General features: G+C 32.3%; 1 protein-coding gene across 1 annotated transcript in view; it reads right to left on the bottom strand.

Annotated features, from left to right (window-relative positions):
* Window positions 1–14,076, bottom strand: part of Ptr (patched domain-containing protein) — a 99,078-nt gene that overhangs the window by 23,418 nt on the left and 61,584 nt on the right. The window contains exons 3-4 of the mRNA XM_089634814.1: window positions 9,033–9,247; window positions 5,818–5,999 (exon numbers count right to left, since the gene is read on the bottom strand). Coding sequence (XP_089490940.1) covers window positions 5,818–5,999; window positions 9,033–9,247 — 397 coding nt within the window. The remainder of the gene's footprint in view (window positions 1–5,817; window positions 6,000–9,032; window positions 9,248–14,076) is intronic.

The following is a 14,076-nucleotide window of genomic DNA, read 5'->3' as shown; positions in this document are numbered from 1 at the left end:
TTTATATTTTACATAACTAATTATCTAACATTAAAGAAGGGTTAATGGTTGTTTATCAGTTGTGTAAATTTTAACCACGTTTATTAGTAAGTATGTACATGTACAAATGGGTATGTACATGGATAAAACTTACTGATGTGATTTTTTTTTTAAATCTGGTAAAATTATTCGTTTTCCTGTTAAAAACGGGACTAGAGGCCTATAACGAACGATTTGACAAATTTTATAACTAACTATCAGCAAAGCACGAATACATTATGACTGAGGAAGTCGGAACACAATTTTTTTTATTTTATTTTTTTTATTATTATTTATACCTACCCGCTAAACTGCCAAAGAAGTTTGTCAGCATAGAATTCAAAATAATAATATTTTCGCATATCGTTTATTATATTTATTCGGACAAGAGCACTTGCGTGAAAACGTGTTCAGATTTATTATGAATCACTAATATTTTACTAGGAAATGGTCATGCAGTCACATTTTTAACAGTGTCTTCGTAAAAAGCCATACTAATGTTTTCCGTGTAGGTAATATTATATGCATGGGATTTAAAATAATGTCTAAAAACATTTCGCAACGAAGATTAATCAAATTTAAATAATGTTATTCCCTTCGCTTCATTTTTTAATAACTTATTTCAACTGGTTAATGAAAACGACCCGAGTAAAATTTGCAAATTCAACGATGTTTGTGTATTCAGAAGAAAGATAGAATTAAGTTTGGTTCAGATCACATTAAGACAGAGTTGACTGTACCAAACCTTCTGGGTTTAATTTTTTATATTGCATGATTGGATATAATCAAAATGCAATTAAACATATAAAATTATTCGCCTAGCAATCTAGAAAATGCGAATGGATTTAAGGAATCACAAGGATAAAAGAGAAACTTGCATTTTTGGGTACTTTTGTTACTTACCTACTCGTGAAATTGATGAATCGTAAACAGAACAATATAATACTCTAATAATTTGAGTTTTATGATGCTACGACAATCATTGTAAAATATTGCGAAAATAAATTATTTTTGTTTGGTACTTTAGTGGTGTGCCACAAGGGTCACAATTAGGACTAATGCTATTTTGATTTCTTCATGCTTTCATTTTCAATGGAAATTGACAGTTAGGTAAACATTTTTATGACATATTAATTACAAATCCGGTCTTCCCATTGAAGAAGTAAATTAATTATATTAATTTACTACGGCAAATTAATATTAATCTCGGTTGCATTGAAATATCAATCAATTATGCAAATGTTTAGGAAACAGATAATTCGGCTGTCTCAATAAAATTGTACTAATTCATCCAAATAAAATTTGAACATTTCGAAATATTTCAACATCTTGTTTCAAACCAGTAGAACAGACTTTCAAAGACTGGTACGAACACCAACATCTGATGGCGTGTTTGCTAATATGTGCCTGGTGGTTTTGTTTATTTATTTTAGTCTTGGCCTTGTTGTTTTCACTGTATCTAATTCAATGAGATCAGTAACGCCCTGGCATTGTCAATTATGTATATCTCGCGTCAATATCCCCTAGAATTAGAAACATTCTAATTCAACTTGACATGGGGTAGAGAACCAATTCGAGCAAGTGTATCAAGTAGTACGTCCAAATATAAGCGTCTCTCAGGGGTCAACAATGCAAGTGACATTAAGAATTAAAACATCCATTCAAATGAAGTTTGGTCAAAAATCCAACTGTTTTAAATAGCTTTTTGAAATTCTTTATGCCAGAATATATAGAATATAAAAAAACAGGGCCACGCTTTGCACGTTTGCAATTGTAAAATATTTGCACATGCTCAATCTCAAGCAAAAAAAAAGAACATCAACAAATCACAGGTTTGGTTAGGTTCAGTAAGGTTGTTTTGGTTTAGGTTTGTTGTCACTTTTCTTTAATGTTCTGTTTTGTCATGGAAACATCTAATTCATATTATGAAGTCGAAATATAATGGTCGCGTATCATTCGCCATCCCTGAACTGGCATAAGCCATTTGTATCAGATGGCGCATTCGAGTGGAAAGCGAATGGAATAGTTGTCGCAATAGCGGCAGGTCGAATCGACGATACGACCTACAAATCGTTGGTTCAAGAATATAAAGCCAAAGTCTAATGGAGAACTTGACACGCCTAGGTCTTGCTTCGAACAATTATAAAAAATATTCAGTTACAAATGTAATTGCACACGATATATTATAATTCCATATTGAAGCGAGTTTCTCTTGAAAACTTGTCGTTAAATTTAAAAAAGTTAAGAAATGAGTTGTAATGTAACAATTACAAAAATATGTGATTACAAGAGACAAAAATGCAATAAAAATAAAAGAATTTATTAGTTTGAAATGATACAACCCATAAAAATCAAATAAAATACTAGACGCAAAATTCTACTCCCAAAATCCTTTTTACCTCATTTGAAACAACATTTAGGTATTCGTAAAATAAGATTAGTTACAAGCTGAGCGGTCGTCGTAAAAGGCCAAGTTACCACCCGCTGTCGCGGGATAAGTCCTCTGAATCCTCCATTATTGCACAAGCAACATTTTCCGTTAATAATGAACGAATTTAAATATTGTCACTGCAAATATTGTCAAAAAAAATATCGTTTTCAGCTACAACATCATCAATAATGCCTTTTTTTGTGACATTAGCACTCTACAAGACCGAAAAGTCAAGAGCCGCCACTGATTGTCAAGTTACATGGAGAAAAGTGAGTGTTGCCAATTTATTAAAATCCTATTTTCCCAATAAAATGTTAATTCTTTCGGAAATATATCGGAACACGTGTTCATGCACCTGCGTTTTCCCTGTGAATATATAATGACGAAATGCTAAAATATAATGATTTATATGAACGGTTCCATGATAACTCAACACAGTGCCAATTCAACACACTTTTAAAAAGTGATATAAAGTCATTAACAACGATGAAAAAAAAACTTTTTAAAGATGTGATGAATTATCATTGTGATAATTTATCCGGTCACCTATATGAACACGTGTTCCGACGTCGCGTTAATACATTCCTTTTTTTACTAAAAGTTTACCATGAAACCAATCAAATCATTTGTTTAAGGCCTGCAGTCCCGTTCTTAACACGATTACGAATAATTTGAAGAGATTTTTTTAAGTAAAATTAGAAATATTTTATAACAGTTAGTTTAAAAAAAAATATGTGATATTAGGCGGAATTTAAAAAAAAAAATTTAGTATGATATATTCAGCCACTATAACCACAATCCCTTGCAATAGTTTCATGTTTCAATCAAGCTATTAGTATTCAGTGCAAGTGGCGAGCGAAGTGCCTTTGCTAGAAATCTTTGATGTTAATGAGTTGAACGACCAAATAATCAGCGACTCACATTGTATAATAAACAATAATATAGAGTATACAATATGTACCTACGTATCGATAATAGCAACAATCAGCACTCAACTATTATCATTGGGTGGCTACTCTGATAAAATTACTGTTTAAATATTATTTGAAATTAGAATCAGAAGTGCCTTTAGATGTGATTATTTTAAGTATTTACCTTATAATATATTGAAACATTCTTCAATTAATATAATACTGATAACATCAAATTTCCAAGAAAAAGCAAAAAAGTGCGTATAGGAATATCGAAGTGAATATAGGAAGAGGCCTTTGGGGAAATCATGATGTTTAATCTTCAATTTTTAACATTCACCCACATACTAAGCTGGATGGCAGGATCTAGTTATTTACCTGCCTAATCGAAGCCTTTAAATACTAATGATACTTAAGGCGAAGCTTAATGCCAAATCACTATTTTGATTAATCTTTATAACGAATTGGTGTACATTATGAATACCAAAAATATGCTTTGTATACATTGAAGGTTTTACTATCGTTTCGCTTGAGTAGAATACAAATAAATAAATAAAATACTCAATAAAAAATACAAATGTAAACTACTAAATTTTTTTTTTTCAATAGAAATGTATGAACGCACAAAGGAAACAACTTAAAAAAAAATACAGTATTATAGTATAGATTATCTGTGACAGTTTCAATTAAATAAGTTTTTTGCTTTCTTATAAAATTATTTACAAAATGAATAAAAACTAGTTTCGTGCTTTAAATCGAACGTTTCTAGACTTCGTTTGTAAAGCGATTTTAATGCCTTTTACCTACAATATAAGGTATACCAAGAATATACACATTTTTGGTTTGTAGCTTCCTCTTAATGAGTTAATTACTAGTATACAAAACCAGCTTAAGGTTGCAACCTGCAGCTATACGCAGGAACACTAGGATCGGAACACAAATCGAGGGATAAACGAAATGTATCAATAATATTATGTTTATAAAACAATATATCACAGGCTTCTTTAATCATTGGGTTAAAAATAAAAATTTTACTTAAAAAAACATTTTAATTTTGACATTTGAATGGTCTTTGTAAAAACGCCGTTTGTCCGTCCGTATAAGCTTTTAATCAAATAACAATCAGCTGTCAAGGATAACTGTCATGTTGTTATGCTCGACAGCTGATCAAAATTAGTTCAAAAGCCAAAACGGACCGAGAATCGGCGTTTAACGGTGAACTTTAAAATGTCAAAAAAATCAAAATGACACTGATCTTCGATTTGAGGGTCGTCAAATGTGACGATATATCAAAACAACCCGACCTTAATATTTAGAGGTCGAAATGCTATAAAATTTTGCACATAGGTGGTATCTAGAATTGTTTCAACAATAATAACGTTCTAATTCTAATAATGAAAGAACTCTTTTGAACGATGTGATTTTTGGCATCCAGATTGGAATGGAATTTGACATCGGCATGCGATGTTTGCATACGGGAGTCGTGCTCGGCAAAAACGATTTTTTTTCCTTTTTGTGGCTTGTGGTTTCTTACAGTCATTCTATAAAATTATCATTTGCTTAACATTGAATAATTTTTTTCTCTTTCCCTGATCTATAAAAATAAAGTCACAATAAAAACAGAAGCGTTCCGTATTCCGCATGATCAAAGCATTAATGTGAAAATGAAATCGCACAAATCTGTGCGAATGCGGCTTATGGGTAGGTATAGACCTAAATTCTTTTTGATATCGGCTTACTGGTAGATATTGGTGTTAATTCTGTGCGAATATAGCTTAAGGGTAATAATTAAATGAATAACGCCCCCCAAACAAACAAGCACAGCTTTGTATGAGATACAACTTTATATTCAAATATAGATCCATTTGCAGAAGAAATTATGCTAACCTTAACTGAAATTATTACTCAGATATGATATTATAGCCTTTTAGTAACTATATTCCGTGCAGTTGAACACATCTACAATTTCTGTGTTGCCAACTGAATGCAATCTAGGTACAAGCGAGTATCTAAATGATTCAGTCCTAATATTATTGTTGCAATTAAAAATAATTTTCGATCGCGTAGTTCTAGTTGGTAGACTGAATAAATCAGGGCTGTCTCTAATTCCATAAAAAAATTATAGCTATGACAACAAAATGTTATTCAACGTGTCCGGGGGAAAAGTGCACTAACTTCAGGAAGTGATTCTACTCGAAAATTGCTATAAGTAAAAAAAAAAAAAAAAAATTTCGAAATATCAATGTTTTGAGGTAGTTTTTAGACATAAAAGTTGAATCGCTTGCATGGAAAAAAAGGAATTTCGCAAAAATTATTCGTATTTTTTTACTTCTACCTTCATTTAGAATCAATCACCTGCCAAGTTAATGCTCTTTACCCCCAGACACCTTGCATAGTAAATTTTTTTATTAAATAAATTTATTTAGTTTTTTTTTTCTTGAATCTTTAATTACTCACTTAGTATCTTGCAGTTTGGTGTCCGCCGTAACAAAGTAGACCAGCTGAACGGCTGGCGTGCTGATGATAAGGTTATCCTCGTCCACCTTGGTGCCCCCAAAGAACACTGGGAATACGTGCGTCTGCCACGTCACGGGGTTAAACATCACGGGGAAGGTCAGCTTCAGATCGCCACGCTCCACCTGGACAAAATAGACATTATCTAATCAATTAATAAAACAAATAACTCTTTTGTCCAACATTAGAATTTGTTGACTGATAGAAGAATTTTTTTTGATCGCTGAATTTGAATGTCACCAATTATTTACGTAAGACCTTTTGACTTCTAGACCCCAAATAGGTAAACTAAATTGCGCACCGACACCCTCAAAACACAATTCTATCGGTTTGTCTCTACAGTCGTTTGAGAAATGGATGATTTGAAAATAAAAACCATCGGAATGTAAGTCGTATTAGTTTATTTGTTGGAGGTTAGGTTAGGTTATTCTGAAAATGATATCATTTTCAGCATGCCAAGAAAACACATTTTTTATTGTATAATAACGTAAACAGCAAATAGGTGAATTACATGGAGAAAAATGGGTGAAAACTGAAAAAAAACTGAAAAACTTTTAGTAAATTCCAAATATTTCGGAACACGTGTTCATGCGTTTGCCTTGATAAGAAATCGTGATAGTAAATTTGAATTTTTTTTAAGTTTATCAGGAAACCTATCGATTCATTCGTTAAGGGTCTGCAAACCCGTTTTTAACAGATTACGAATAATTTCAAGAGGTTCTTAATAAATCAGCAATACTCATTATTCTCCGTGTAAACACAGATAACCCCAAAAGTGCTTAGGTATCTATACCAATTTGAAAGAAAACTCATTTCGCCAATTGACATTAGTCTTGGGCTATTGACTCCTAGGTTGAAAATCCATGAAACGTACACGGAGAAAAAGGAGTATTCCTAATTTATTAAGAATCTCTTCAAATTATTAGTAGTCTGGTAATGCTGGGAGCTGGGAGCCGTATCGGGTAACTGAATCGGGGAGCTGTGTTGGGGGAGCACAGTATTCTCATTGCTCATAAGCTCTTAGCTCACGGCTCCCGTTCAATTGAGTCGACCCTTTGAGCCGTACAAAAGTACTTAATAAAATGAGTCACGAGTCATAACTCATAACCCATCTCTAGTAGAAACCGATTAACGTCAATACCAAGGTAGAATATGAATGTATATAAATAACATAAAACTACCGCTAAAAATGATTTACGCACATCGCAATGCTAAATAATTATTTTAGTATTCCACAATTAAAATATAAACCGGCTCGCTTTTAGGTCATGTTGATAAATTATTATGTATTGGAACTAACGTCTTCGTTTACGATTCCAATCATATGTAATTAAATGTCCAGCCAGCATCCTCGTTAATTACACGCAGTGTTTATTTATTCATATTATTATAAAAGCTACAATGGGTGCATAAATTAGTCATGATTTAGTATTATGCACCTATATAGGTATATAATTATGACCTTAAAAGGATGCACGGATAATTTATCAGTACAAATAAATAATGTAGATTCAAATTATTACTGTTCTTAAACATTCAAATTATTACTGTTCTTAAACATTCAAATTATTACTGTTCTTAAACATTCAAATTATTAATGTTCTTAAACATTCAAATAATTACTGTTCACATTCAAATAATTACTGTTCTTAAATATTCAAATTATTACTGTTCTTAAGGCGATGCCATACGTAGTAATTCAAAATCATGTGTTTTTGGTTTGAAAATTTGGTCACCTAGAAACGTTTCAGATGCTTTAATTAAATACTGCGAGTAGAATACATCTTGGCCTTTGAAATAATAGAGGATTTTTTAGATAAGTCTTTTTATAAGCCCAGAAAAAAATAATGTAAAGGCCTATGAAAACTGCTTTAAAGTTCAAAATCTCCTACTTACGAACCTATTTTCGGTTATGATTTTGTTGTATAACGTGGCAAATTAAGTTATTTATAAAATGATCGAAAAAAAATTAAATATTTATGCCTGAACATCGACAAAATAAAATAAAAGGCACTTTTTGGCAATGTTTTTTTCTTGCATAAATCAAAACAGGCGGATGGTGTTAAGCGGGAATTTAAACCTTATCGCCATCTACGTAAGGATTGTTATTGATAGCGGCTCAATTTAAAATACTACACGAAGTAGTGCATCGCCTTAAATATTCAACAAAGCATAAGGTATTTAATAGCCCTCCAAACTATCGACCAATTTTTTGTAAAAGTTTTTTTCCAATTTACACAATTGGAAATCTATGATGCACGGAGGAAAATGACTATTATTGAATATTGCTTATTTATTAAGAATCTCTTCCAATTATTCGTAACAGGGTTAAAACGAGATTACAGGCCTTTAGTGCATGAATTGATAGTTTCCCGAATAAACTTTTAGTAGAATACAAGTGTATAATCGCGATGTCAAAATACGTGTTTATAAAAATTCTAATAAATTCCAATCTAATTTGTGTAAATCGAAAAAATATCAAATATGTGCTTCTACTCTCCTAATTTAAATATATTTCTATATTAATTCTCAAATAAAAATCTGGATACAAAACATAAGGAGATCGGAACTAGATAATAAAGTAACACCAAATACATACTGAAACCGAAACCACTTAACTGAACAAAAAAACACTTTATTCTAAAAAAAACACTATTCGATATATATAATTGCTATTATCCCTACTACTTATTTTTAATCATATGTAAATGAAATCCTCAGCACGGGAGATCCCAGTGAAGATATCATTAAATCTATTTGTTACAAAAAAAGATAATAAAACACTTATTATTATTATTACAATCTATCGATCTTTTTACATTAACTCACACAGGAGGACCTGAGAAAAAGAATTTCATCTTTGAAGATGCTGTGTGATGGGTAATGTTGAAGAAATGTTTAATTTATGTAATAAGTGCCTAATTGTCTGTAGATATGTAAATTTATTTTATTTTGCATGAAATTGATAAAACATTTTCAAATATCGAAAATGTTTCTTTAACAGATATATTAATTTCATTCACCTATCTGCAGCATAGGAGTCAAGAGGATTCTCATATGTCAATTAGCGACATTATTTTTCATTCAAATTACAGCAGATCACAATTCTAGAGCTTTCTGTTCAGTGTTTAAATATGGAAGTCAAATGAGCTACTCACATCGTCAATGACTTTATCTAGATTGAGGATATCGTTGGTGAAGCAGTTATCAAGCCACCTGGCGCAGGCCTCTTTGTAGGTGAAGGTGTCCTCTTCCCAGGACACCGAGGCGTTCTGGACCATCTCGTCCAGGATCCGTAGCTCCTTCCACACGGCCGAGCGCAGCATGTTGGGGTCCCCGTCCTTGGAAACTACTATGAGTCTGCCGAAACGTCCTGACAAAAAAGGCAAGGATTAAAATGATTGTTCGCTCATCCTTTCATACCATTGATGTATTATACTTTAGTTTATGTTTCATACAGTACAGAATTTTATCCAGCGAGAATTCAACGTGTTTCTCGCTGGAAAATGTTTTTTGTTCAAATTAAAAATTCGGATTTCCGGAAACCGTTTTTTAAATGTCTTCATGCGACTAACCTGTGATAGTGTGTTTCTTAATCCAGCGAGAATTCATTGTATTTTTGGAAATATTTTTTTGTTCAAATTAAAAATTCGGATTTCCGGAAAACGTTTTTTTTAACGTCTTCATGAGAGTGTGTTTCTTAATTAATATTAATTATGATGGCGTAATTTATAGAAAAAATATATGCATGTTAATGAATATAAAGGACTTTTGGATGAAGAACACGTGACTAATTATGACCAAAATTGTATAACATTATTCGGTTCGTAATTTTCTAGCTACCAAAAACAAATACAAAACTGGATCAAGTCAAAAGGAAGAAATTTCATAAAATTAAACTGGAAATAAATAATAACACACAGGTACACGAACAATAAACACAACAATTTTAGGGGCGGGTTTCGGTACCGCCGTTGAGCCAATTTTCTATTATAGGTCCGACATTTATTTCGTATATTAACTGCTGTAACGTCATGCAATTTCAGAGGATTTGAATTTCAAGTGAAATATATGAATACTGAAAAAAAGTCCAAAAAACTCCGCAGTTTGCAAGGAATAATAAATGCTATTAAAAATATTTATTCCGTGATATTCAATCTATTTTACATCTTCGTAAGTTCAGAAATGTTTTTATAACATTGGAAGCAATTTTGTGGGAAACCCGTCTTTACGGAAAATGAATGACAATAGTGCTAATATGTGAGGAAAAAGGAGATGTATATACTTATATTTTTAATTTCGAAATGGATAAAAAAATATCCGTTCCACAAACAGAAGAAAATGGCCTTCAATTCAAGAACCTATATCCGTTTTAATTTCCGTTGCAATAAAACTTCTTCATACAATTTGCGAGTGAAATATCTTATTTTAATCATCATTATTGACCTGCTCTCAACTTACATATTTTTTTTTTAAGTAAAAAAATACTGATCATATATTGAAAGTTAATGGCAATATTTGTCTTGTTTGAATAATAATTTTAATATAAACAAGATTAGTTGAAAAAAATTCGCACAACACATTATTTGTAAGCAATGTGCTCAATCAACGTACGCATTAATATACACATATTGCAGAAGATGGACATCCTCAATTTTGCTTAACATCCCGTTATTTGATCGAAGCAAGCATCAATTATTTTCGATTTCCTTTTCCATAGTAAAGAAGTTGTAACGCTAACCTACTGATTAACTACTGTTTGCCCAATATTTTAAGTATTCTTCCTAACGATACGAAAATTGAGCTCAAATGGTAAAATACACTTATCAAGTTTTTAAAATTCGAATTATAAAATCGACTGATGAAGTTTTAAAATTTCGAGCGGAACTTTAATTCGTAAAATCAACTTGTCAAGTTTTTAAAATTCGAACGGAACTTAAATATTTAAGGACGCATTATTCATAAGTATTTTCGCAGATCCATATTTGGGTTACTACTCTCAACGCCATATGAATAAAGATATGGCTAAGCATACATTAAAAAAATAATAAGTTAGTCTTCGGAATACGGTACTTCCATCTTTCAGGAAGGTGAGACCCACACGATTCTGTGACAAGAGGTCACTGTTGAAGATATTGAAGGTCATGGCATGATTCTTGTATCATGAATGTATGTCAAACTAAACAAGCTAGTTTACAGTATTATTATGTTCTTAAAGCTATCATCGTCTTTATAATAATATTGTATCAATTTTTTGCTGAATAAAGTTTCTCTTATACGCGCGACGTACAATGCAGAAAAAAGTACTGACTATTTAGTTAGCAGCAGAAACAGAAGGTCGGTGGTTGATTTTTTTGTTTGAGCTTTTTCATTGCAGATTATGTTAGAGATAATATGCAATTTCTTTTAATTGAAACAAAACATAGTTTTTGTAGTTCGAGGTGCTTAAAGGTGTACAGCGAAAGTTTATAACACGTGCGAGTGTAAAATTATAGATAATGGAATGTAGAATATTGGATGATGTACTTAAGCGCTGACCAGATATTCCCAAGACGTTTGGGGACACAGCATTTAACGTACTAGTTCCACATTCTTATATGACCTGCTCTTTGTTGAGGTCAGAAACTAGTTTTGAAAACTATCGTATCAGTAATTGGCGCTATAGAAAGCTTTATTATACATATTTATATAATGTGATCCAGTGAAGTGAAGAAATGTTATAATTGATATGATTTCTATTGCTATATTATTTAGTTTATCTCTGGTTTTGTCTTTGCGTTCATATACCATCGTTTACTTTTTTGATGAAATTCTTATTTCTTGTTACTGGTTTTGTAAATTGGATGTGAATAAATAAATAAATACCGATTTCAAGGAAAACTATGCTTTCAATTCGGGCACCATTTTTTTCAACCCAGGTATAAAAAGGAAACTGATTTCTAATCAGGAAAGAATTTCGATATTTTAAAACGTGTTTAATCTCATAAGGATACCACAATAAAGAAACGAATAGTGGTATTTCTCCAGCTTAACCCGAGATTTGGATAATAATAATATTCGCGAACAGAAAATAGTTGCGTTGACCTGGCATGTTCCATAGTGGAAGATACTCTCAGTATCGCCCTTGTACAAGACCACCATTCATAATTGAAAACGTCGCTTGAAATGGCTTTGGTGATCAAGATCTGAATAGGTAGGTTCTTCCCCACATTTTCCCCTCCCCACTACTTTGAGCCTTACCACATACCCCAATTATAGATGCCATAATATCCCTGGCTCCAAACGGTTGTGAGCAGGTGAGACTCCTGTGAGGTATTCATAAAAAAAATCCCGACAAAAAGGTGTGCTAAATTTAAAGATGCCAGAACTGACTGCTTTACAATTTTGATTTAAAAAAACAATTCAACTAAGTACATAATTGATCACATGAAAAACAAACGAAAAGTTATCGCTAAAACAATTTTTTTTTCGCTTTTATGAATATCACGCTTTTGAAGAAGAAACTCCTGTAAAGGTCATACATATTTACACGGCCCTTTCGCTGAGCTGGAACAATCTTGGTGGTTATTCAGCTTTCTACCGAGAAAGTCTCATTGAGGTATTTGCCTGCAACATTTCACATCATTTTACGTAAAACAACCTAAAAACTCTGAAGAAATTAGTGAATAAACAATGGCATCCGACAGCTGACACTGCTAATAGGTTTTAACCTCAAAACCACAATGAAGATTTAAATGGCGGGATTTTTTCTAACTAAACGACTGTTTTAACTACTAAGCCATCGTGAAAACCTTCTGATGTTTGAATATATTAATAACATCGTTCAAAATTTTTGATCAACATTATCGGTAATTAGTCGATGCATTTTAATTTGTCAGTTTTAGCACGAAATAAGAAATATTGGAAAGACAGAGAGGAGGTCTGTACTCAATGGTAAAAATTGTAGAAATATGAGGAGATATGGCATGGGGGAGATAAAGGTTTTTATCGGTAATTAATCGAGAAATTTGAACTTGGTGAAACGTAGTATCGGCAGTTATAGCATGAAATATTGGAGATATGGAAGGAGGTGTACATTCAGTAGGTACTAATAATGGTTAGATCATAGATAATAGAATCAAGAGAAGATATGGCATGTAAGCATGCATAGGTACTATCACCGAACTACTACTAAATTGAACCGACTATCAAAGCGGCGGAGCCAATGAAAGTTATGCGTTTGGAGTGTTATTAGAAATAAGGCAGGCTACTGAGCGTTGATGCAATGAGTATACGATGTTTGCAACCTTTTTGTGCAGGCGATTTCATATTAATAATGATTTATGGCACATCTGCCTTGTTTCTTTTATGGATTAGTAAAATATCAAACAAAATCAAGGTTAACCGGATTAAATAGAACTGTGACAAAACAGAACATGATAAAATAATAGGTGAGGTGAAGTTTGTATGTTATTTTTTTCACTTTTCTATTGTTCTGTTTTGTCATGGAACCATAAAAAGGTAAGAGTAGTTCTTAACCGGTCTAACGATCCTTCCAATATCGAAACTGTGCGTATAATTAACTTTTGTACAAAGTTAATACTTCACTAGAAAATATCTTTAGAGTACCGCAAGGAATTATACTAGGCCCCCTTTTATTTATCGTTTACATCAATAAGCTCTACGGCCAATATTTAGGCGGGAAAAGTTCTTACCAGGTCTAGTAACCCTCCAAACATTAAGCCTCTACATGTATAATTTCTTTGGATTACCACAAGGAAGTACACTAGACTCCCTTTTATTTATGAATTTACATCAATAAACTCTACGGCCAACATATGGGTGGGAAAAGTTCTCATCTGGTCTAGTGATCCTCCCAACATTAATTCAATTCAATTAGTTTATTCCTTTAAAAACATTACAAAATTACATTTTATTTCGTTTTTAAGTACATTTGTAAAATGGTATTACATAATAAGTAAGCGGTGTATAAACTATACCAGCATCAATAGAGCTTGCCTTTTAAAGGCAGCTTCACCGATGCTAAATATGTCGATATCCGAATTAATTCTGTTCAATAGCAAGACTGCTCTGTCCACCGGCATGACCATTGGCAAGTTTGTCCTGCAGGCCGGGAGATAAAACAGTCTATGCTGTCGGTGACGGAGATAACCATCAGGAACATAGAGACTAATACTCTCCATGATAGTCGGATTTTCAAAC

Source organism: Hesperophylax consimilis, chromosome 8 (genome assembly GCF_061612785.1).
Source record: "Hesperophylax consimilis isolate HC1 chromosome 8, BYU_Hcon_1.0, whole genome shotgun sequence".
In the NCBI taxonomy this organism is placed as follows: Eukaryota; Metazoa; Arthropoda; class Insecta; order Trichoptera; family Limnephilidae; genus Hesperophylax; species Hesperophylax consimilis.
Note: the sequence above shows the minus strand (reverse complement) of the source record. Positions and strands in the feature narration are given on the sequence as shown.